General features: G+C 34.1%; 2 protein-coding genes and 1 long non-coding RNA gene across 4 annotated transcripts; 2 read left to right on the top strand and 1 right to left on the bottom strand.

Moving 5' to 3' along the window:
* The first annotated feature begins 209 nt into the window (after positions 1 to 209).
* On the top strand, positions 210 to 6,973 carry LOC140757459 (odorant receptor 85c-like). The gene is made up of 9 exons (XM_073093217.1): positions 210 to 652; positions 1,553 to 1,705; positions 2,113 to 2,298; positions 2,993 to 3,182; positions 3,403 to 3,499; positions 4,310 to 4,408; positions 4,478 to 4,566; positions 4,855 to 4,921; positions 6,834 to 6,973. The coding sequence occupies exons 1-9, from the start codon at positions 400 to 402 to the stop codon at positions 6,897 to 6,899; spliced, it is 1,200 nt and encodes a 399-aa protein (XP_072949318.1). The 5' UTR covers positions 210 to 399; the 3' UTR covers positions 6,900 to 6,973.
* A 5,411-nt stretch (positions 6,974 to 12,384) lies between these two features.
* On the top strand, positions 12,385 to 24,353 carry LOC140757541 (odorant receptor 4-like). 2 transcript variants are annotated; one of them, XM_073093336.1, is made up of 9 exons: positions 12,385 to 12,430; positions 21,642 to 21,794; positions 21,882 to 22,067; positions 22,467 to 22,656; positions 22,782 to 22,878; positions 23,317 to 23,415; positions 23,492 to 23,580; positions 23,823 to 23,889; positions 24,118 to 24,353. In XM_073093336.1, the coding sequence occupies exons 1-9, from the start codon at positions 12,394 to 12,396 to the stop codon at positions 24,181 to 24,183; spliced, it is 984 nt and encodes a 327-aa protein (XP_072949437.1). In that variant the 5' UTR covers positions 12,385 to 12,393; the 3' UTR covers positions 24,184 to 24,353. The 2 variants fall into 2 exon arrangements, with proteins under 2 accessions (XP_072949437.1, XP_072949523.1); XM_073093422.1 differs by having other exon boundaries at positions 21,900 to 22,067.
* Positions 13,715 to 17,219, bottom strand: LOC140757645 (uncharacterized). Its single transcript, XR_012104004.1, has 2 exons — positions 16,517 to 17,219; positions 13,715 to 16,419 (listed from the first exon to the last, which is right to left on the bottom strand). It is a non-coding gene; the product is annotated as an uncharacterized LOC140757645 (long non-coding RNA).
* Positions 24,354 to 26,479: the final 2,126 nt, after the last annotated feature.

The following is a 26,479-nucleotide window of genomic DNA, read 5'->3' on the forward strand; positions in this document are numbered from 1 at the left end:
ACCCCTCATGATATGAATATCATTATATGGCATATGGTATTGTACTGGATTAAATCCAGTGGCTTGGCAGTAGCATCTGTTCAAGGAAATTTGAAATTTTTATAACTGTATATGAATAATAATCAAAATTGATACGACAAATACGAAAATATTGTAACTTAAAGAATTATTATAATAAAAAAAACTTAAAAAACCATGCCACTACCAAAATTTAGAATTCAGATCAATCCTCTATAACATTAATCAGATAAAACTGCTATTGCGGACTGTACCTACAACCTACATGCAACTGAACAATTAAATTGTTATTTGATATTCAGGTAGGCACACTGTCTACAATTGCATTATACGTCAATTGGCTTTCCTTTAATCACAGTGTTTCCTAGAAAAATATAGAACATGGAAAAATTACCCCCAAATTTCGTAAAAACCTTCATTCGCTATACGAACATATTGCGGTTTATAGGTTTGGATATATGCTACGAAGGCGATAAGACTTTTGTTAAAAAATACGGCAGGTTATTTATTTTTAACGCAATATACCTACCAGTTCTTGTAGGTCAAGTTATGTATATTACTATGAGTAACAGAACTGGAGCTACATTTTTAGAAGTCGCTAACGCTGCCCCTAGTACAGTACTTTCTCTACAAGGTAAGGAACTATTTATAACTTCACCAACTGACAACAACGCGTAGCTTAATGGTGGGTCAGTAACAGTATCAAACCGTTTTGGGTATACCTACAAATCTACCATTATGAAGAAATCGGGATTCGGCGGTCATATTTTATAAAACTTGTGTTAGAAATCTATTCAAATTATTTTATTATTAGTATTGCTTATTTAAATTAATTATATAGTTTTATTTTTATGATACTACATCATAAAATAAATACTACATCATAAAATTTTTTTAATATTGTATTTATTATTTATACTAGTTTTTGCCCGCGGCTTCGCCCGCGTTTAAAAGAAAAGAATATAACATACTAACATACATAAAACTGAAAATTCGTACCTTTAACTTTGCTAAAGATCATCACTTGATCAAATGCATAGTTTATGATTCAATCCTTACTAATATCGATTAAAATGATCGATGTTCTGGGTCCAAAATATCGATTCTCCGATTAATCGATTCTAGATCGCCGTCCCTAGTTCAGACTATCTTTGTACAAAATTTCATTAAAATTGGTTTAGTGGTTTGGGCGTGAAGAAGAGACAACCAGACAGACAGACGAGTTACTTTCGGATTTATAATATTAGTAAGGATAATCACTGGCAGGTGCTATAGTATGGGTTAGCTTAAAAAAGAAAAAGAACGGTCTTGACGTTATGTATTTTGCGCGGGAATAATAATAGTGGTAAATTGGTCAAAAAAATAGTTTTATTCTTTTATGTTATAAATCGATATCTTTAATTATAACAACCAAAAAGTATTCACTGATAATATTTAACTGATATAATTTCTGAAACGATATGTGATATAGCATCATATTATATACCTTCTCTCAATATTGGTATTAATATGTAAAATGTTCTTGATTTTTCAGATGCAGTTAAAATGATAGCTATATTTTTCAAACAGGATAAAATACGTGTAGTTATTGTGAACATAGGAGAAATATGGTCAAATCGAATTGAATCCGAAAAAAATAATAAAACATTGAAAACTTGGCTTCGGCGTTTGAAGATATCTGATACTGGTGTGAACTATTTCAACGCCCATTATATTTAATAGGATAGGATAAAAATTTTAGAAGCAATTCCGTATTAATAATGTATTATTTATGCCTTATAATTTGTAAAAACAGTCTTACATTCGAACTAGAACACAGTTCTGGTTTGAACAAGGGTACTTATATTAAAAAACTAGCTGACCCAGCAAACGTTGTGTTGACATATAAATAAAAAAATGTTATGGGTGAACAACCCCTAATATTTAGGGGGATGAAAAATAGATGTTGGCCGATTCTCATAGATACCGGATAAGCACAAAAAATTTCATCAAAATCGGTCAAGCCGTTTCGGAGGAGTATGGCAACGAAAACTGTGACACGAGAATTTTATATATTAGATGACACATTTTTAATAATCCAAATTAATTTTGTAGTGATTTTTACGTGCGCAGTGATGTCGTTGTTTGTTTTTCAATTGGCGCCTCTTTTGTTAACAATTCACGATATTAACAAAGGTAATGAAGATGTTAAATACATGTTTCCACTCCAATCTTATTTCTTCTGCTGGATTAATTCGCACTTCGTATATGCTCTAGCCTTCCTTCATGCATGTACAACGAGTAAGTGTTTATGTAACATACTTTTATATGCGTTTTGTAGTATAGTCCGCGTCAAACTGCTAGTCCGCTCTGAAAGTGTAGTCATACAATTTACTATGGCGACGCGATTCATTTCTATATTCAGAGCGGACTAGCTGTTTTGCGGACTAAACATGTATCTTACGCACACTCCTTTTTTGACGACCCGCGAGGCGGAGCGGTCACCATGTGAGGCGCAAAGAATTCTGGGTTCGATTCCCGGTCAGACAGGTATCTGAAAGATGAATTTAGATATTTGTTCTGGGTCTGAGTGTTTGTGTATTCGTCTTTGTTTGTCTCCATGGTACCCACGATACAGGGAATCCTAGTGTGGGGCTGGGAGTGTATAAAGCGTTTTTTAAAATATTTATTTTATTTTTGAAGAAGTATTCCTGTTATTCATGACGTCATAATCATGCAAAATTATTAGAATTGAGTATTTACTTTGTTTTCCTGGCTGCGGAGGGTAGGTAGGTAATGTTTATTGCAATAGGCATTACTTATCATTTTTGGCACGTCCTGCAGCCCAAATGGCTTGCCGGATTTTATCATATGATGATTATACTGGATATACTATTGGATTCGTCTGAATTGTGGCACTGACATAGACTATATTTTTAATCAGTGGGATTTTTTGGTCTTGTAATAAATCATGCAGTGGCTTATATTATTCCAGGTTGTTTAATTCACATGGCCCTGTACGTAGCATGTGATTGTTTGCTAATAGCACTCACCTTCGTTTTGAGCACACTCTTGCATTTACTTGAAGAAGATCTCGAGGATGCGGTAAATATTTATGAGAAGGAAGGCGAACAAAGTTTAAATAAAATTAAACATGTTGTCGCGACGCACCAAAAGCTACTCTGGTAGGAAAATTAAGCCAAATATTATATTTGTAGATACATGTACTGTAATATATTTATAATTATGTACGACAGCTAATAATAATATAACAGTATTATATTTAACAAGGGGAACAAAATAATCCGTAATGTTGTCATATTAAAAGATGTAGCGATAATAATTGGTCTTTCAAGATATAGACTTATAACGCCACTATTCCTACACAAATTAATTTTATTTCAGGTTGGCTAAGGAATTGAACAATATTTTTGGGATGCAGATTTTCCTGTATTTGTCTTTCTCTTCAATAATCATTTGCTGGTTTGGTTTTCTTACTGTGGTTTGTATATTTTCCATCCAACAAATTGTCCATCCTAAAGTTTTAGGGTTCCGTGCCTAAAGGATAAAAACGAATTACTAAGCCTCCGCTGTCTGCCCGTTACAGTTCTCTATCTCTTAAACCGTAATAGACACTTGAAATTTTTTAATGTATAATGTATAATGGAGGCCGCTATAACAACTAAACACAAAAAAGCTTGAAGATAAATATAGTCATAGCTATTACGCCTGTTCTATTAATTATACAAAAATATTATTGCTTTGAGCGTTAGAAATTTTCTCTAGATGAATGTAGCATATAAATGTTCTATCGTAAAATGAGAGCATGATGAATCGTAAAAGCAATTTCGGTCGGTCACATATTTAATATCTTGATGTAGAAAGAATATACGGCTTAAAAAATCAGTGATAGCCTGTTGGTTGAAACTGCCTTGCAATCAGGGTGTCCTAGCTTCGACTAATATTCGTAAGTACATTTGCATAAAGAAAATAATTATCACATGCTTTAACCATGAATGAAAACATCGTAAGCAAACCTATACGCCTAAGAGTTTAAAAAAAAGTTCTCAAAAATAAGAGAAGTCTATTAATTTACACTTGGCCAGCACGCTGCACTATCACCAAAATCCGTCTCACTCTAAGAGCCATGCCCAGCACTGGGACAATAATATTATGTAGGAAAAACTGCTAGTCCGCTCTGAATATAGAAACGAATCTCGTCCCCATATCAAATTGTATGACTACATCTGCTCGCAACATCTTCAGAGCGGACTAGCAGTGTGGCGCGGACTATACTTCTAGGTACTTTTAGGTTGACCATGAATTGCTATTGAAAAACTTATTGGCTCTGTCGTACGTCATGTTTGCCATTTGGAGTCTGTGCTGGCCGGGACAACTTCTAGCTGATACGGTAATTGATCTTTTATTTATTTTTACGCGTTCATATCAACAGTTTAAAGAATAATTTACTTGATTGCAGAGCTATGGCATATGTGAAGCTGCCTATAGAAGTGTTTGGTATACAAAGGACGTAAAACTCAGAAGATATATTGTGATTATTATGAATAGGTAGGCTTATCGAAATTCTGTTATATTCTTCCTCTATATTTATGTGGAAGGTTTATGTAACGGGCTTGCATGAGCGCAACCAAGCAATAAAAAAATCAAATACCTTTTAGTACCTACCTTTATTTGAAGATTTATAAGGTCCTTTTCGTGTGTTACAGGGTTTACCTACGTTGTCATATTTTTGATTTACGTACTTAGTACATAAACCTACCTACTTAGTAAATTATATGTTATTTCCTAAATTAAACCAATTTGAAATTTTGAATCTTAGTATTTAAGTGATTTCAGGGCGCAAAAAGCATGCTATTTGAGTGCTCTAGGATTTTCTGATCTTACGCTGGCAAATTTCGCTAAGGTAAATACTAAAATTTTACGTAACTAAGTGGAGTCCGCGCCAAACTGCTAGTCCGCTCCGAATATAGAAACGAGTCGCGTCGCAATAGTAAATTGTCAGCGCGGGGCCCTCTAGCATCCGTCCGCTGCCCGCTCTCGCCCACGGGTACAGCAGCGTTAGTGTGCCCTTACGTTGCTACCTCATTGGCTCTCTGACTGACACCTGCGCGCATTTACTTCAAAGCGGCCTTGAAGTGTGGCGCGGACTATAAGGATACTTCCCTAATTTTTTTTTATATATTTGTACCTTACGATAAAGCAGACATGCTACCTGATGGAAAGTAGTTAACGTCGCCTATGGACATTTGCAACACCAGAGGAGTCGCCAATGCACCGCCGGCTTTGAAGGAGAGCTCTTTTTGCACCTTTTTTGAAGAGCCCCATGTTATAGCGCTCTGGGAATACCTCAGGAGGAAGTTCATTCCACATCTTGCACGGTCGTGACAAGAACGTCCGTGCAAACCGAACCGTGGAGGACCGCCACGGGTCCAGTTGGTGTGGATATACAGGGTGAATTTTTAAAACGGGCCTTCAGGGCCAAATCCGAAACTATAAGGATTAGCGAAAAATGCTGAAAGGAGTTACGAGGCCGATTTTGATAAAAACTAAAACCTCATCATTACTTTTTAAAAATTTTTTTTGCCTAGCCGGGAATCGAACGAGTTCATTTTGAAAAAAATTACACCCTCTATATTATTCCACCATCTGATAGTGTCGCTTATAAGGATCAAATTCTGGGAAGTAATGTTATGTGACAAATTAAAGGAAAAGGAAAATTTTGAAGAAAATACATATTTTTCCATACATTGCCATAGTAATCCTTAAGGATTATACATAACAAATTATTTATGTGTAATTCTTTAGAAACATACGTAAGTCATACCATTGAAGAATTTGTTGGTTAATCAACTAATTATTCGATGTTATAACCGTGACATACGGCTTAGTATGAGAAAGTAATAGTTTGGCAAGTAAATTACCGCCGTTTTTAGGATTTATGTTTTAATAAAAATAGTAATAATAAGTGATTAAATAGTAAATTGTTATTGTTTGTTGTTTATAACTACGTTTCAACAGTAAATATGATTTTCTATATCTCTTTGTTTAGTTATCACTCGGATTTGACTCGAAAAAGACATTCTCGCAAATTGTCAATTTTACATCTGTATTAAACGAAACTCCGCCCATAGCAAGTTAAATCTATTATAATGGTCCTAAAAGTAACCTTAACTAAGTCGGACATAAAAATATAAATCCTTGAAGAACAAAACGTCCATTTCGAATGATTTGAAACATTGAGCCAAAAAATTGTTAATACGCGAAATGTTTAAATTGATGAATGGCGGGAACTTAACTGCCAAATTAATATAAAAAAATATGTATTTTCTTAAAATTCAGGCTTTTCCTTTAGTTTGTCATTCATCATTACTTCCCAGATTTTGATCCTTATAAGCAACACTATCATATAGTAGAATAATATAGAAGGGGTATTTTTTTTCAAAATGAACTCGTTCGATTCCCGGCTAGGGAAAAAGATATTTTAAAAAAGTAATGATGCAGTTTTAGTTTTTATCAAAATCGGCCTCGTAACTCCTTTCAGCATTTTTCGCTAATCCTTATAGTTTCGGATTTGGCCCTGAAGGCCCGTTTTAAAAATTCACCCTGTATAGTTGTTTCTTTGCAAATACATTTAAATGTATTATTGTTTTGAGTGGAACTAGTTAAGTTTTAAATAGAATGTTTAAAATTTCGGTTATTTGCAAAACGTCAAAATCGAGGAGATATTTATCCAATATTTATAATTATAGAACCTACCTATACCTATTACATATAAGTAACTAATATAATAATTGATTAAATACCTATAATTGCAGGTACTAAGCACGTCGTGGTCATTTCTATCTCTAATAAACCAAATGTATCAAAATCTTGAAGTATAGAAACTTAGTGTGAAATACATTACTGTAATATTTATTGTAGTGTTAACAGTCAAGATTATCTTCGTTTTTGTTTCATATACCTACCTACCTAACTATCAATAAAAATTAAATTACAATGAATGAATTAATGTGTTTTTTTTTAAATATTATCATTTTTTTATCTTTAATCAAGATTTGCCCCGAGGTTTCATCCGCTTTTAATAGTTTTTTTTATACTATATCAGAATAGAAGACAAGCATGTAGGTGATTAGTTTCCTACCTGAGGTCGACCACAGATGTGCCGCTACCTCTGGGAACTATGCTCGAATGTCTCTCCCTATATCCCTTACCACATTACATTAAAATAATAAGACACTCATTTGAAACTACAGATCAAACACAGATATAAAAGGTATGTGAAGTCGGGATGACATCATGGCGACGCTCGAGTTTGAAGGGAGCGACATTCTAGTCGGGAACTTCTGCGAGAGCAGACAAATAACGTGGATATAGTTATGATACCTTTGATCGCTAATACTTAGTTACATACAATAGTAATATTGTTACTCTGTAGGTACCTTTTATGTGACTATATCAATACATGACTACCTTTAGAAGGAGTTTTCTTTATAGGGGCAATAGAATGAGTATAGAGTTAAAAATTATTGGTAATTATCTTAATTATAGTGCGGCTGGTGACGTTTGGTCAGGTTTATTAGTTATTCATGTTTACATCCAATCTAACTTCAATAGTAAGGGCAGAAAGTGAATTTGATTCGATAAATTCATTCACATTGTTTTAAGAAGTAATACTATTTTCGTTGACGAGGGGGAAACCTTCAAAAGGTACCCACTACCGTGGGAGCGACATGGAGTTATGTGGGATTCTTACCGCACTAAAACCCGCCCGGTGACCGTCCACGACGCTGCAATGAGGACTCCGGGATCTCCAAAGGAACCGGAGTCCTCTAAGCGTGTTGCCCCGTCAGGCTCCACCCTAGTGAGCATAAAGCTCGCCACATCATCTGGTGTGTACGACGATATGCGGCCACACATACCGTCGTCCTACTCGGGGTCGCTTTCCGGGCGGTTCAAGCTTACCATCCGCGACCCTGAAAGCCCCCTTACAGTCGCCCCTTACGACAAGCAGGGGATACCGTAGCGCTATTCTGGTCCCGGAGCAACAGGGACTACTAGGGAAAAGAAGTAATACCTAAAACTACCTTTACCTGTCCACCGATATTGGAGCATCGTGGTGGAGTAGGTACGCTTCGAGCCCCGAGATATAGGGCGAAATCAGCAATGGGACTAACAGGGTACCACCCTGAAAATGAAGTTTTCCTAATCATTTGGGTCACTCGAATGGTGCCATTCTTATAAACTTATATATTTGTATGTTTTTTTTTATAATATAAGAGTAGCAGACGAGCATGCAGTCCACTTGATGGTAAGTGGTTACAGCCGCCCTTGGGCGTCTGTATTTAACCCCAGATAGGATTAGATATTCTTACCTGAGGTTGGCCACAGATGCGCCGCCCTGAGGACTAAGCTGGAACGCCTAGGAAAAGTTTGTCTGTCTCCCTTACCACACCCTTTAAAACGGAACACAGCAGCGCCTAAAACTGCTGTTATTAGGCAGAAATAGGTGGTGCCGCCGGAGTCGAAATACAAAGGGTTCTACCGCCTTCAAAAATGTTTCGACATGATATCATTAAACGACATTAAATCAAGGGGCTCAGCAGGAAATGTGAAAATTAAACATCTGTAAACGAATAAATCGTAGTATTTAAATTAATAGGACAAGATTGTACGTAAAGAATTAAGAATCCACAATTTAGCCGAATCCAATGACACCACAAATGTTAAAGTCCGTCAAGTGATTCGCGCTACAGGATGCTCCAAAGAATGGGACATACGAGTACATATTCGACCCCTCCTACGTATAATATCGTAAGGGGCCGTTCAAGTATTACGTAACGCAATTTTTGAAGATTTTTGACATTTTACATATTTACTTTATAATACTAAGAAATAAAACAAGAGATTTTTAATGCGAATAAGAGTAAAAAGTAATAAAATCTCAACTCATGGGCAGGCAAAAATATACTTGTCCTTTATAACTACACGTAGTCGCTGTCGGATCAAACAGATACTCGATGCGAATTAAGTATGAAATGTCAAATGTGTGAAAATTCAGAATTGTTCAGTCGTGTATCTATTCCGAATCTATACGAATGTCATTTAGGTGGACGCCGCGCCGGCTCACGAAACCTTTAATGATAAATCAAACTACTATTTCGATGAATCTAACGTTGCAGTCCTAAGCCTGTATAATGTATGAAGGAAAGATTGCAATTCATTATTACTAGTGAGTGCGCATGCAACCCTTACCGCCCTTACGAATTGATGCTAGGCATGAACGAACTACCTTCTTAGTCCAAGAATAAGTACCTAGTCCACACCAAATTGTACTAACTAATGAGACTTTATGGGACTAGGTGGAACAGGTTTCTGGATCACGTATTTTTAAATACTAGGAACAGGCATATCTAGTCCCAAATTTACCTAGTAGGTACAACCCATCTCTACTTGTCTAAAAACACTAACGAATACTGACAACGAAAACAACATTAAATGACTTACAATACAATCTAGGGATTAGGTACCCGTGAAATATGAACGAAAAGGTTTGCCAACTTGCGAGAACCGTTAAAAATGACAACCAGACTATACAAAGAGCGTGTTCAGCCGAACTATTAGTTACTATTAATATTAAGAAAGACCCCCTCCCGCCCCTGTAACGCATCGTAACGATTTACAAGACCCCCCTCCCCCAAATTGCGTTACGTAATACTTGAACGCCCCCTAACCCACAAATATACCTTTTCGTTTTATTGCATAAATTGCCTTATTTTAATGTGTTTTATCCACCTAAGTTACGTTATAAAGCGTCTAATATTATATGTATATAGGTACCGAATTTCGAAGAGATACCTGCAGAAATGCAGATTTTATTCGCATTTTAGCATAATCGAAACTTTGAAACGCTCTCCTGTAAAGTTGTCATTTTGCAGTTACGATATTATACGTGGGAGAGGTCGAATTATGTACATATACACACACTCGAAGACCCCTCCGTAGGCGGGTAAAATGATATAATGGTACCATCAACGGCTACTTCTGCGGACTGTACAAAAAAATGAACATTTAATTTCATGTGACATTTAGGTAGGTAGTTTCTTTATTTTTTTGCTACACGCTTACTGGCTTTCCTTTCATGAAAGTGTTCCTTACAAAATTACAACATGGAACGATTACCCCCAGATTTCGTTAATACCTTCATTCGCTATACAAACATATTACGTTTGATAGGTTTGGATATATGCTATGAGGGCAACAAGAGTTTCGTTCAAAAATATGCCAGGTTTTGTATTTTTAACGCATTATTCCTACCAATATTTGTGGGTCAGATTATGTATGTGACTATGAGTAATAGAACTGGGGCCACATTCATGGAAGTCGCTAATGCTGCACCCAGTGCAATACTGGTTATTCAAGGTAGGTAATTTCTTATTATTCTTTTATTATTGCTTTGTTTCTCTATCTCATAAATAAAGCAATTTAAAAGCTTGCTTGGTCAGCTTTTTTATAATATCGGAGTAGCATCCGAGCATGCAGCCCACCTGATCTTAGGTAGGTATATTATATGTCTTCTTGAATTTTCAGATGCAGTCAAAATGATGGCTATATTTTTCAAACAGGATAAAATTAGAGAAGTAATTAATGACATTGCAGAAATATGGCGCACTCGAATGGATTCCGAAAAGAAGACTAAAACATTAAAAACCTGGCTTCGGCGCCTGAAGAGATCTGATACTGGTGTGATGTAAAACTATTTACAGCAATGTATTCATTGGAATTTATAGAACTTTTTACTAAAAATAATATTGATTTTTATAATATTACAAGTCATGCCTTTTTTAGTGTTTCTTACTAGTGCAATTGTGGCTTTGATATTTTTCGAAATGGTGCCACTTTTGTTAACGATTCAGCAAATTTACAAAGGGTCTGAAGATATCAAATACCTGTTTCCACTACAGATGTATTTCTTTTGTTGGCTTAATTCGCACTTCCAATATGCTCTAGCCTTCTTTTACATATTTACAACAAGTAAGTATTAAAATTGTATGGTATATCTTATATACTTTAGTTTTAAAGTTGATCGTGGAGTTTTGAAAAGGTTAATCCATAGAGTTTATGCTAGTACCTCTATCATCATCAACCTATTACTGTTCCACTGCTGGGCACGGGTCTTCTCTCAGAATGAAAAGGATTAGGCCGTCGAAAAGGATAGTCTACCGCGCTGGTCAAGTGCGAATTGGTAGACTTCACATATCTTTGAAAGCTTTTTTTAGTAATTCTCACGTATTAATCACGAAGGTTTCCTCAAGATGTTTTTCCTTCACCGTTTATCAAGTGATTTTTTTTAATATAGCAGTAGCAGACGAGCATGCAGTCCACCTGATGGTAAGTGGCTACTGCCACCCATGGACATCTGTAATCAACCCCAGATAGGATTAAATATACCTACCTGGGGTCGGCCACAGATGCCCTGCTACCCCTGAGGACTTCACTTTAAATAAAAATCAATTAATCACAGTGCTTATATTATTCCAGGTTGTTTACTACACATGGCCCTGTACGTATCATGTGATTGTTTGCTAATAGCACTCACCTTCGTTTTGAGCACACTCTTGCATCTACTGGAAGAAGATCTAGAGGATGCCGTAACTACTTATGACAAGGATGACCAAAAAAGTTTAAATAAAATAAAATCTTTTATCGCAACTCATCAAAAACTACTCTGGTAGGAAAATTTAAAGACATTGCAAATTACAGAAACTATATTTTATTGGCTTATTATTCTAAAAAAATAGAATTAAGTAAGTGAGAATTGCTTTTTATTAGTGTTCGTTTTGATTTGCCTAATCGATTAAGTATTTTCATGAATTTATGGAAATGTCAATCAGACCAAACAGCGCCTCTATTTCTATAATAAAAATGATTTTATTTCAGCATTGCTAAGAAGTTGAACAATATTTTTGGAATGCAGATTTTTATTTATTTGTCATTGTCTTCAATTGTTATTTGCTGGTTTAGCTTCCTTACTGTGGTGTGTATAATTAGAAATTAAACGAACTTACCTAAGTGAAGTTCCAATTTCAATTGTACGAACTGCATAGTCTCGAAATGATAATGTTGACATGTAGTACACCGCCAGTCGTCAGCCTTGTGTCACGTATATTCAGAGCTAAAAACCTCGAATTCAAATAATTTAAAACAATATCCAACCTACTTATAGCGCCCCCTACCGGTAAATGTCATTAAGTTTAGAGATCCTGGGGTCAAGATGTAAGTTCATTAGCTCGATTATTTTACAACATAGATGATATTATGGGTAATACTTATCGTATATAAGTATGGGTGGGTGGGTTATAATATCATTTCGAGACTATGCAGTTCGTACAATTGAAATTGGAACTTCACTTAGGTAAGTTCGTTTAATTTCTAATTGTACTTCACTGCATAGTCTCTTCAATGATAATGTTGACATGTAGATGTTTAGAGATTTGTAAAATAACGAGCCTATTAAACAAAATACAAAAACGTTTAAATCCTATTATTTTTAAAATTCCTAATTTAATATATCTATTTAAATATTAATTACAGTTATCAAGTATACGTTTGATGTAACGTCTCTACTACAAAATTGAACTTAGATCTGATCCATTCAGCTATCCTTCTAAGAGGGTCTTAACTGACACTCATATGTTTAGACGTCAGCGTAGCAGCGTGGTAATGCGTGCTCTCTAATGGTATGTATTGTAAAAAATGATATATCAATGCCATCATCCTCCGTGGTTGATAAAATCTAGAAACTGTCGTCTGGGAGGTCACTGTATTATAAGATTACATAAAAGAAATAAACTTATTCTTGTAACTCTCAAGTGTTACTAGGCCTATCTAGGTAATTTTATTAAGGATGTGCTGGACAAATACTATGATTACTATGAAATAATGGTAATACTAGATTGTTTGAACACTGGTTATAGTAAGGTTTAAGTTCATGTGGCAATTTAATATACAATATCTTCCGCCAAGCAATTTGGTTAATATACAATAATGTTATTATTATGTTTACGTATACTTTTTAGAAGTCTCGACTCAGATGTAGGCGAATCGGTAGTAATAATGGCATTCACGGGCTTACACCAAGTGAACGTCATAATATATACGATATCTATTGTTTTTATATATTACTTATATATATATTACTTATATATTATTATTGTTATTTTTTTTTTCTTTTTACTATATGAGTAATTACAATAACCAAAAAAAAAGTAAATAGTAATATTTTACACTTAACTCGCTAAAAATATTTATACATCAGATGTAACTATCCCAACTAATAGCATACTTGGGATATGGAGGATAGAAAACCTAAATATGCATTTTAAGAACAAAAATAATTCTAGATATATATATATCAAAATGAAAAGAATATTGTAACCAGTCTACAGATAGATCTAGTTATTTACACTGTTTAGGCCAAAATATTATAAGCACCAGCATCACGTTTTCATTATCGCGTCTAACATTGCTTGTAGAGCAACAAAATCTTGAGATTCGTGTATAGAAACGAAACGCTCCTCGAGGAAGCGAGTAACATACAGGGTAAAGCGTTGACGAAAAACAAATGGATCTAGATCTTTTTTTTTTTTTTTTTTAAATTCATATGAGACCCAAAATGCAACCCTTCCAAAACGAAAGGTTTATTTATTTATTTATTTTTTTTAATACTATTTTTTAGGACTGTCTGGACCAGTCTGATACTACCACAAACTCCCCAACCGTTCAGAGATAATCTTTAACAACAATTATTTTATTAGAAATAAAATGAATATTTCCATTTAAATAGTATAACCTTAGTCATGACATGTAAGTCATACTTCTTGTAGGTTTCCTAGTAAATAAATCTATTTAAAAACCTTCAAAGTGTTAATTCGCAATGTATAATCTTGATTTAGTGATAGCAAATTCATTCTGAAATTATTGAATGTATTAGGGAAATAAAAACATTTTTTGGGTATTCAATAAATCCAATATGTGCCTTGATATTACGGTTAAATGTGGGTAATAAACACCATGCTGTTTCTATATGAAATAAATGTGGAGTTGCCTACACGTATTAGGGTTTCACCGTGTTGAAGATGATTATTGAAAAAATATCTTTAAGCACAAGTAACGCTGCATTTAACTTTAAATAGTTGATCGGATTTGTTATTTAAATCAAATAACAAAATACCGAGAATAATGACCATATGTTACATAACTGATTGTGTCCCGATAATAAAAATAATATGACAACTACCACCTGTAATTATATCTATCTGTAAGAGGGATAGTATTTTGATAAACATTATTAAAATTGTTATATATATATATACATATCTTTGCATTTATTATAATTTTTATTTTTTAATATTATTATTATATATATATATTTTTTTTTTTTTATTTCTTTTTATTTCACCCTTGTGTTGATTTTTAATCTTTTATCTAATGGTAAAGCAATTTGATTTTTTATTTATTTATTGCTTGTATAATACAATGAACAACCTTAACAGTTGTATTATTTCCAATTATCAAACTATCTTTTAAGTAACCAATAAATCCTAAGGAATGATATAGCTTATTATGTCTATGATCCTAAATTACTAAGTGTCGTTATTGTTCCTTGTCCATTATTTTGACATTTCAAATAGGAACTATGTTATATAAATATATAACTGACACAATGTCCCTAGATCTTAATCAGTTATGTATGGTCTTGTATCTTTTAAAAGGTTAGTAAAAACATAAATATAGTGTTCTGCTCAAACCAAAGGAAAGAACTTGAAATGCATAGAATTTCCATTTAACCATAGACATGTAAACACTGTTTAAGGTAATCATGAATTAGTATCCAAATATGCTTCCTTGAAAACAATAGTAAGTAGTGAGTGGAATGCCAGGCTTTATTTAAAGCTCAAGATTAAGACCAAGATATTCAATATAAACCAACATCACCATCATCAGGTGTTGGTAAAGTAAAAATATTGTAAAAAATTGGTTAAGAGTAAACAATATGTTATCACTGATGTGAGAAGTCTTTCTACACATACCAAGTATATTTTGAAAAAATCTTCATTCCTTGAGAATAATGAGTTTAAGTGTTTATACAAATAGACTCTTAAAGCTAACCACTTGCAAAGCTTGGGTCAATAGTTATTTGTTACAACTGGTCTTTAAAATTATAATTATAATCGACCACATTATTAACCACTCACCTAAAAATCTGTTGTGATTGAAGATTTATTCCAAAGGAAACTTCGATCAAGCCTTTCTGTGACACAGGTATTTGTGCATGAGGCTTGTTGTAAGTCAGATAATGACCCTATTTGGTATGAGTATCTCAAACTTTTGGATGAAGTTTATCATAGGATGAAGTGTAAATATCTTCGTTATATTTGTTATTATAAAATATTGTACTATATATATATGAATTGAACAATCATTGTTTCTTAAACCATTTTGCCGATCATTTGTTCCAGTACTTGTACTATGAAATCTCTTCTTATTATTTATTATACATAATAAATGACCAGCACCAGTAATAAGATAATTGATAGCAAATTATCTTTATAAAGGCAAATAATTTAAAATTATTAAGAAACAATCATGTCAAATGCTCGAGAGCAGTAAGCATTCGCCTGATGTGGCATGGCTTTTGACTCTTTACAGCTACAATAGTAACTGCGACTTGTGCAAAGTCTAATCATGTGTTATCCGTCCCACAGTTTCCTAGAGGCTAGTGTTCTTCCTTTAAACTATTTTTTCCTTTAGTCTATCTATCACCATCTAGATAGATAGATAGTTCCTTTAGTAAATTACTCTTTAATATGCTGATCTACCTAGATACCAAATTCTTATGAATGGTTAAACCAAATTTAGGTTCTTCTAGAGTATTACAATAGGATATAAATTGTCATCTCTATATCCAGTATCATGGTACATTATTAATCTGAATGATTCTTCAATAAAATGTTCATTCATTAAAATCATTACATCCACTCGATGGTAATAGTTGTGTCTATCTACTGATTATTAGTATTTTGTTATATAGGTTATTTACCCAATGTAAAGGACATAATACCCTATTAGAATGGGTGAATATCTGTTGTATCCGTCTACTTAATAGTAGTATCTTGTTATAGTTGTTATATAGGTAAATATCCAATATGTAAGGGTCCCTTATTTGAACGGATGAATATCCATTAGGTATATTCTACTCAATAGTAGATTATTTTATGTGAGTAAATACTCAATCTAAACAGGTTAGTACCCATGAACGGGGCTAAATAGCACCCTATTTCTTGTAATGTAGGTAAATATCCAATATGTAAGGGTCATAACCTTATTTGAACGGGTGAATATCTGTTGTATCCGTCTACTTAATAGTAGTATCTTGTTATAGTTGTTATATAGGTAAATATCCAATATGTAAGGGTCCCTTATTTGAACGGATGAATACCCATTAGGTATATTCTACTCAATAGTAGATTCTTTTATGTGAGTAAATACTCAGTATAAACGGGTTAGTACCCATGCACGGGGCTAAATAGCACCCTATTTCTATGTTCATAGCTTTATATAAGCGAGATTTATATAAGGATTTAAATAAGCGAGATCACCTAAATAGGTGACAAGCTTAGTTAATGAACATAAGACGTCAAATTCCTTGCTACAGAACAATATGGTAATCTAAAAATCCTTTGCTTGGAAAAATATATATGTAAAAATTTACCTTGTCATTCCTCATTAATATATAAGATTATCATCTTATCTTTAATAAATGAAAATAATACATTTTCAATTTGCGACGGCATTCGTAATGGCCGCCTAGTACAAGTCTTCAGAATAATTTCGTCAAAATTCTTTATTTTCCATTGTAACTTTTCTGCACAATATATCACACCTACGTCTTTTATAAATTATTAATTGAAATATTTGTTATAAATTAACAATTTTTACTATAAATTACTTATTTTATTTCTTATTTTGAAAAATCATAAATGTACACAGGCTGCACGAAAAACGATAATGACATTTACCGGTAGGGGGCGCTATAAGTAGGTTGGATATTGTTTTAAATTATTTGAATTCGAGGTTTTTAGCTCTGAATATACGTGACACAAGGCTGACGACTGGCGGTGTACTACATGTCAACATTATCATTGAAGAGACTATGCAGTGAAGTACAATTATATTATATGTACCTGATTGTATAATCTATGTTTTTAAAATAAACAAGCTTGCATTGCACTTGAGACAATATAAACTTTTAATCAAAAGAGGACTTGTATTGACCTATGTTATAAGAACCGAATATATAGAGTATAGAAGCAATTTAAAAACAAGATGCATTGTAAGATATACATATTAATTACATACTTAAATATATAAAATAAATATCAGATTGTAACTATAGTCTACATTCACACTGCTTATTTGAATTTGTTTAAAAGCTATATTATTTAAAGTGCACTCAAAAAGTAATATTTAGGACTATTAATGACATATGACATTTTTAGGTTGAAAATGAAATGCTATTGAAGAACATGTTGGCTTTGTTTTATGTTATGTTTGCTATCTGGAATCTTTGCTGGCCAGGACAACTTCTAGCTGATACGGTAATTCTGTTTTATTAATTTATTATATGCTATTAAAGGTTTTCTACCACAAAGTAAAGAACTATTGATTGAAAACATCTTAAGAAGGTATTACTAAGTATTTACTTAATTACAGAGTTTTGGCATTTGTGAAGCTGCTTACAGAAGTGTATGGTATATTAAGGATGTTAAACTCAGAAGGTACATCGTGATTATTATGAATAGGTTGGTATTCCTACTGTTATCGTCGCTTTTTTCTTTAGACGAGTGCAGCCGAACAATTAGTAAAAGTAGTACAAACGTAGTTTTGGTTTGAAGCTGGTAGAACCCTTTGTGGTTCGACACCATTGGCACCACATCTATTTCTGCCTAATAACAGCAATGTTAAGCGCTGCTGTGTTCTGGGTTTAAAGGGTTGGTAAGGGAGGCGTACTTTTCCGAAGAGTTTTGACTTAGTCTTCAGGGGTGGCAGCGTATTCCTATCTGGGGTTGACTACAGATGTCCATGGGCAGAGTAGGTACTTACTATCAAGTGGACTGCATGCTCGTCTGATAGTACTGTATTTAATGAGCCTACGGAGGTGGATTCGGGGGAATCCAACTCCAGCGTCAAGGGCTCGAGATGTCGTGTGTGCGTTCTGCACGCTCATCCTATGAGGGACACCAATGGGCCCCTCCCTCTCGGCACGTGGCTGGCGTTAACACCAGCGCCATCCGACGTTGCCGGGCCGCGAATGTAATGCTCACGCTCCTCGTGACCCGGCACCGAGCGTCCAGAGGAACGCCGCGGAGTTTTAGTCGGTAAGAGTCCGACATACCCCTTTTGCTCCCCCGGGCAGAAGAGGATCCATGAGGATTTCTCCGCGTTAAAAAAAAAAAAATTACTGTATTTAAAAAAAAAGAGAGACGTAGAAGTGAGATTGTGTGTTACAAGGGTTGCACTACTGACTAGTGGCCGCCCTCATAATTTTATATATTATATAAACAAAATATAAGGTATTAAAAAAAATGTAAAACAACAATATAAATCTAAATGTTTCAACAAACAACATTAATCTTAATTGTAACAATATTAATCTAAATTTATGTATTTTGTCGTATATTTAATTTATTACAAAAGTTTCTAAATTTTAGGGCGCAGAAACCGTGCTACTTGACTGCATTAGGATTTTCTGATATTACGCTGGCAATTTTTTCTAAGGTAAACTATAGCTTTTTAAAAATCAGTCTATAAAAATCTTAACTTAAGTTAAATGAATAGGCAAAATATCTACTTTCAGGTTTTAAGCACAGCATGGTCCTACCTGTCTTTATTAAACCAAATCTACCAAAATCTTGAAATATAGACATTTACCTAGTGCAAATTTTCGATTTTGCAATGTCTATCTATACTTAATTTAATATTATTGTAGTATTAAACTACAATAAACATATGGGTACCTACTTATTTTACATTATTAATACAAATAAAATTACAATAAAAAAAATTAATGTACTGTTTTATTATTATCCATTTTTTATCTGGAGGCACGGCAGTGCCTCCGCCAAGTCGAGCCAAAATTATTTTTATAAGCTTGGTAATACTTAGTTGCATTATTGAAATTCCGTGTGACGCAGCGTTCACTATGCTGGCATGCAATCCGTTCCAGGTTCGGTCCCTGGGTAAGAAAAACCTAATTCATGAATCTATTACTTGATCGACTTTAATACACGAGCGTGCCAGTGAATGAGCACGTGTCTCTGTCGATTCAAGCATGCATGGTTGATGAATTACCTATATAGGTAATAATAATAACGATTAAAATTTCACAAATATGTAACGAAAAGTAACTTAATAATTAATCATCAAAGAATATATAGTTAAAGTTGATAAAATGTTTTCCTCCAAAAGCTTTTAAATTTAGCAAAGGTGTATGACAGGGATGCACTTTACCAGCGGCACTGTTCAATATGATACCTATATCCTGAGGATAGTTCAAATATCAAGGAGGTATGGGGGTCGGCGGAATGAAAATTAATATTTATTTATCTATAATCCTGCCTATATTTTTAAGGCTTTTTGGCTACATCGCCAGGAGAAATGAGGACAATCTGCAAATGCTGTTAGTTAGTTGAATGCGTTAATCTGATGAGATCAGTTTTCGACACCACGGTACATGAAGCTCTAACACATACCTGCAAACTGAAGCAGATCTAAGAAGAGCATGAGCATGACATGCAGTATTGAGGATATAGTAGAAAGGTGGATGAAAACCAAATACCCAATAATTTGAAATTATAAATTTCTTGATTTTAATATTAAAGTCAGTATATAATTTGCACTTGCTATCTAAATGTCTCTGGTAATTATTTTCATTAGATAGCGGTAGGTAATGCATGGTCAGGTTTATACATCATTCACGTTCTCACTTCGATGTTTAATTATTTAATTGTAAGGGCAGGGAAAAAATATTTTTACTCGATCAACGCACTGGTTGATTATTTTTTAGAAACTACTTAATAAACATTTTTTCCGTGCGGCGTTGCTCTCGATTGATATTTTTCCGTGGGTAGATATCATAACAGATGAGGGATTCAGAGTTTCAACATTAATATGTGTTTCGTTGAAAAGAAAATTTCTTACAACTTGTATTATACCTATAAGTAAATCATAGTGTCAAAATTAATGGGTCAAGAATGTAAAAAAATGATTACCAATTTTAATAGGAGGTTGCTTCTGCAGACTGTACCTGTTTGCAAATGAACATTTAATTTTGATTTAACACTTACATTGCCTCTTATTTTACACCCAGGGCTGGATTTGGAAGACTGAAAGCCGTCGGGCAACGATAGAGCGGAGGCCCCAGTTTTTTTTTTTTTAATTGAAGGAATATTTGTTTCTCTTAAGTGTTTCAAAAATATATTACCAACAAATGAAATTATTTCAATAAAGATTAAGTGAAAGTATTGTTGGTAAAAATGCGAAAAAATACTATTAAAAAAAGTAAAAGCTGCTAATCTTTCGAAATCTACATATATGTATCTATTTATCGCTACTGTGGGTTCCTTTTCTTGGGAGGGGACCCAGGGCAGTAGCCTCACCTGCCCTCCTCCAAATCCGTCCCTGATCAAAGGAAAGACAAAAGGTGTGACGAAAGGACTTTCGTTTGATCATTTCTTAGCGAAAATGGTGAACATAAGACAACTCCCCCCAGAATTTATAAAAACCTTCAGTCGCTACACAAAAATATTACGGTTTATCGGTTTGGATATATGCTTTGAAGGCAAGAAGAGTTTTTTTAAAAAATATGCCAGGTTTTGCATTTTTAACTCATTATTCATACCAATACTTGTGGGCCAAGTCATGTATGTTACTATGAGTGATAGAACTGGAGCCACATTTTTGGAAGTTGCTAACGCTGCACCCAGCACTTTAATGGTTCTACAAGGTAAGTAAGATACCAACATAATGAAACTCCTCAGATGAAAAAACGCACACGGCTTAAACTGATGGTTTTCGATGGAACGCAATGGAGTTATTTAACATTATATAATGTGGATAGGTACCAAATAGGTTTATTTAGCATTAACACGGTTTCTAAAATACTTATAGAATCTTGCCGAACTAACTGTAAGCGTGCAAAAATACGCTTCTGCAGGTGATTTGGCTTGAAAACTTTGAGCAAAATGACGCTCGTCGAACAAAATTACTGAAATAACTAAATTAAAGAAAACGGATTATTTGGAACGGATTTTATAATGTACCCAATTCCTATCAAACTTAAATTCAATCTATCAACAGTAGGTATTACACAGTAAATGTTGTATTCAGGTATACCTCCATTAGACCATCAGCCTCCGTTGTTACGAAGACTACCTTAAAAATAGCTTCATTACGTTAGACGAGAGAATGTAATATCATATAGGTACCTTATTAGGCCTGTATTATAGTCATTATTGATCATAACAAAGTTTATAGATTTACTGTTCTTAAATTTAAATTTTCAGATGCAGTTAAAATGATGGCTATATTTTTCCAACAAGAAAAGATAAGAGTTGTTATTATGAACATTGCAGAAATTTGGCCCTCTCTAACTGAATCCAAAAATAAGAATAAATCATTGAGAAGCTGGCTTCGGCGTTTGAAGATATATGACACTGGTATGATTTAAAAGTATATACAGTGTTTAATTGAAGAAATCCTTATTAATTACACTGATAAATATCTGAATATAATTCTTTTTGTAGTGATTTTTACTTGCGCAGTTTTCGCCTTGGGTGTTTTTGAAATGACGCCACTTTTGTTAACGATGCACGAAATCTACAAAGGCTCTGAAGATATTAAATACCTGTTTCCACTACAGATCTATTTCTTCTGCTGTCTTAATTCTCATTTGGAATATGCTCTAGCCTTATTTTATGTGTTTACTACAAGTAAGTGACGAAATTACGAAAGTTACGAATTTTAAATAAATTATTTTACCGACTCCCCAAAGAAAAATTCGGCGTTAGTCGAGATACGTACTTAAAGATATACTTTTGTTCTATTTATTCTGACTAATTTGGATACTAACTAGTTGGTCGTCATAATTTTGCATGTGTCATTGATGTAGAAATAGGAATAATCGCAAGCACTGCTATGACCTAGTATTTATGCTGCTATCCAGCGATTATTATCGATATGCTACCCAACGCACATGTTTGTGACTAGTGCTATTCCTGCACTCTGACCGGACACGAAGAACAAATTAAGTGAAGTAATAAAATTTAAATTTGTAGAAAAAAGTCAAGCAAATATTTATTTACCTAAGTATTTTTTCTGTATAATTACAGGTATTGTAATACACATGGCCCTGTACGTATCGTTTGATCATTTGCTAATAGCACTGACTTATGTTTTGAGTACACTTTTGCATCTACTTAAAGAAGATCTAGAGGATGCTGTAACTATGTATGATAAAAACGACGAAGAAAGTTTAAATAAAATTAAAACTTTTGCCGCAACGCACCAGAAGCTACTCTGGTAGGATAATTAGAAAAATAGTATACCTACTACTTTGAAACTATACAAAGTTATTTTGCAAATGGGCTTTCAGTCAGTCAGTCGAACTAAGGCGTAAATTTATATTAAATTTGATTTTATTTCAGGATAGCTAAGGAATTGAACAACATTTTTGGAACGCAGATTTTCGTGCAGTTATCATTCTCTTCAATTGTGATTTGCTGGTTTGGTTTTCTATCTGTGGTTCGTATCTGTGGTTATATCTATCTATACATTTTATATGACAAAATTTTGATGACAAAATTAAATTTATATGATAAAGTTTTGTTTTGGCCTTGGTTATGTAGTGTACTTAGAATATGTATGTATGGCCTAAGGATTTTTATATGAGAGATGACTCCAAACTGTAATCAGACATTTAAGTATTAAAGATGGTAAAAAGCTTCATAAATTGCCTGTGGTGACCGCCAATATCACATTAATTGCTATGTAAACAAAAATTAAAGAGGCTAGTAAAGTCTTTCAAAGATATACCCTATCGTACAATCCATATTTACAACGCTAACCCAGTTTAATCAAAAAACTTGGACTTCAAAAGTAGTCATATACATCTTAGACTTGAAAACTAATTAACATTTACCTAATTTAACATAATGTTAGAAAGAATAATAATCCTTTCAGGTTGCAGACGAAATGCTTTTCAAAAATATATTGGGTGCGTTATTTGTTATGTTTGCTATTTGGAATCTTTGCTGGCCGGGACAACTTCTAGCTGATACGGTAATTCATTTTAACGTATTAAATAGTTTTAAGTGACAGCTAAAAATATTTTTACCAAGAATTTCTTTGATTGCAGAGTTTCGGTTTATGTGAAGCTGCATATAAAAGCACTTGGTATAGTAAGGAAGTTAAGCTCAGGAGATATATCGTGATAATTATGAATAGGTAGGTATGCTATGATTGCTCAACTCGTTTTTCACCTTTAAATTTTGGCTGAAATTATCACCTTTAAATCCGATGAATGGCCAGCAAATGACCAATTTTACAACAAAAAAAAAAGATTTAAATGTAGGTAATTTGGAGTACTGCAAGGCCCTATGCTTGGCCCCTTATTACTTTGGTGTATTCCTATACGGCATGCTACTTTTATTAAAATTTCTAAAAATTGACTTATTTGAACCTTTCAGGGCACAAAAACCATGCTACTTGACCGCTTTGGGATTTTCTGACCTAACGCTGGCTAACTTTTCAAAGGTACACTTTCTCTTCGAAATTACTTTAAAACAGCCACAAGGCAACAATTGCACAGGCATATTTGTTACGATCAAAATTGTTTTATTAAAACTGTTAAGTGTGGCTCAAAATGTAAGCTATCCCCTCGGAGACATTTCTTTCACTTTTAAGTCAATATACGAAACACAACGGAATATCTTTATAATAGGTACGTAATAAAACAAAAATGTAATAAGTCTATATTTTCAGGTGATAAGCACTGCGTGGTCTTACCTGTCTCTGCTCAACCAAATGTATGAAAAACTTGAGTTATAACTGTAAAGAGGGCAAAACTTATTATATTTAATGTTCATCTCATTGTTATCCTAATTACGTAAGCGAGAAAGGCAAGAAAAGAGAGAGTAGATAAGAGAAGCAAGAAAGATACCTATGCCCTGGTAATTGACATAATTATTAAGGGCAATAAAATTATAAAAACAAATGAATGTGTTGTCTTATTATTATTTACCCCATTTTTATTGAGTTTAAAAACCTTGGCTCACGTGTAGAGAGCTCAGTCCTTTGTCCCTGTAGTTCCGGGACCAGAATAGGGCTACGGTATCCCCTGCCTGTCGTAAGAGGCTACTAAAAGGGGGCTTCCGGGGTTGCGGACGGCAAGAGTAGGAGCTCGAACCGCCCGGCCAGCAACCCCGGGATGGACGGCGGTATGTGTGGTCGCATACCGTCGTGACCACCAGATGGTGTGGTGAGTTTCAAGCTCACGTGGGCGGAGCCCGACGGGGCAACGCGCCAAATGGACTCCGGTTGCGTTCCGTTGGAGATCCCGGAGTCCTCTACGCAGCGCCGAGGACGGCCACGGGGGGGGGGGGTTTAGTGCGGTAAGAATCCCACATAACCCCGTGCCGCTCCCACGGCATAGGGTACCTTTTGAAGGTTCCCCCTCGTCAACAAAAAAAAAAAAGGGAGCTCAGTCCTCAGGTAAGCAAAAATCTAACCTAGTTCAGTCAAAAAAAATAATGGATAATTTTTTTTTTAAATAATGTGGGAGATAGAAAATACTACTATTATAGAACAACTTGTTATTTTATTTTCTTTAAAAACAATGTTTGTCAAAATTGGGAGCATTGGCTGGAAGAAGGTTAAATAATAAGGACAGTTAATATAAAGAAGGAGTGTAGAATTTGTATTCTATGTTATGTTAAAAGACTATTCAGCGTGAAAGTTATTAATTGTAATCAATGTGTGTGATAATTAATCGTAAAAAATGGACGAATCAGTGGACATTTGAAATAAGTGTGTATGTGCACAATTCCAACAATGTACGATGTGATATTATTTGGATCTCCATTGCACCTGCCGACATATTAATATATAAAAATGTTTTTTACTTTTACAGCTTACATAACTATTATTAGGTATACATTTCTTGACATTAATATTTAATTTGCCAGTATTTAACTTGCACTTGCTAGATAAATGTATCTAACAATTATCTTCATTAGATAACGGTCCGTAGTGCATAGTTAAGTTTATTAATCATTCACATTCTCACTTCTATGTTTAATTATTTAATTGTAAAGGCACAGAAAAAAGACAATTCACTCGTTTAACGCACTAGTTTATCATTTTTACAAAATAATAAATACATTTGGCTATGCGGTGTGGTCCTCGAATGACTCCACTCCCTTTTACCGTGATACTAATATCACAAGATGTGATGGAATTAGGTCTACCTAGAGTTTCGACAGTAACATGTGCTTCGTCGAAATTTAAAATTCTTACAACTATATTAAACATAGTGAATTAATTATTGAATTATTTACTGAATTAAATCGTAGTGTCCAAATTAATGGGTTAAGAATGTGTAAAATATTACCGAATTTAGTAGCAGGTTGCTTCTGCAGACTGTACCTATTTGCAAATTAACATTTAATTTTGATTCAACACTTACATTATGCCTCTAATTTCTTTTTGCACACAGAACCGGATTTGGAGGTCTGAAGCCCTCGGGGTAACGAAGCAGCGGAGGTCCTCGATTATTTTCCGAATTAAAGGAATATTATTTTCGGTTAAGTGTTTCAAAAATATAGGTATTGCCAAGAAATAAAAGTAATTCAGTAAATAATGTAAGTAATAAATTAGGGTTATTTCCATATTGTTGTAGCCCAATCTTCTCTGCTCCAAATCCGGTCCTGTATACACCTTTTGTCTTTCCATTGATCATTTATTAGCGAAAATGGTGAACATAGGACAACTGCCCCCAGCTTTCGTCAATACCTTCATTCGGTATACAAAAATATTACGGTTTATCGGTTTGGATATATGCTATGAAGGCAAGAAGAGTTTTATTAAAAAATATGCCAGGTTCTGTATTTTTAACTCATTATACCTGCCATTACTTGTGGGCCAAGTCATGTATGTTACTATGAGTGATAGAATTGGAGCCACATTTTTGGAAGTCGCTAACGCTGCACCCACCACCTTAATGGCTCTACAAGGTAAGTCATGTACTCGTACCTACATAATGAAACACTGATGGATGGCTGGATCCTCACGACTTATATTGATGGCTACGAAAATAATTCTTTCAGCATTGCATAATGTGAATACT

This window comes from Epargyreus clarus, unplaced genomic scaffold (genome assembly GCF_041222505.1).
Source record: "Epargyreus clarus isolate Ecla_fem2 unplaced genomic scaffold, WU_Ecla_fem_2.2 ptg000001l, whole genome shotgun sequence".
Taxonomy (NCBI): Eukaryota; Metazoa; Arthropoda; class Insecta; order Lepidoptera; family Hesperiidae; genus Epargyreus; species Epargyreus clarus.

Excerpts from the sequence above, each read along its gene's own strand:
- LOC140757541 (XM_073093336.1), top strand. The coding sequence starts at position 12,394 with ATGCAGTTCGTACAATTGAAATTGGAACTTCACTTAG. Across the intron at positions 22,068-22,466 it reads ATTTTATGTGTTTACTACAA|GTATTGTAATACACATGGCC; the intron begins GTAAGTGACGAA and ends GTATAATTACAG. Across the intron at positions 23,416-23,491 it reads GACAACTTCTAGCTGATACG|AGTTTCGGTTTATGTGAAGC; the intron begins GTAATTCATTTT and ends CTTTGATTGCAG.
- LOC140757459 (XM_073093217.1), top strand. The coding sequence starts at position 400 with ATGGAAAAATTACCCCCAAATTTCGTAAAAACCTTCATTCGCTATACG. Across the intron at positions 653-1,552 it reads TACAGTACTTTCTCTACAAG|ATGCAGTTAAAATGATAGCT; the intron begins GTAAGGAACTAT and ends TTGATTTTTCAG. Across the intron at positions 3,183-3,402 it reads ACGCACCAAAAGCTACTCTG|GTTGGCTAAGGAATTGAACA; the intron begins GTAGGAAAATTA and ends ATTTTATTTCAG.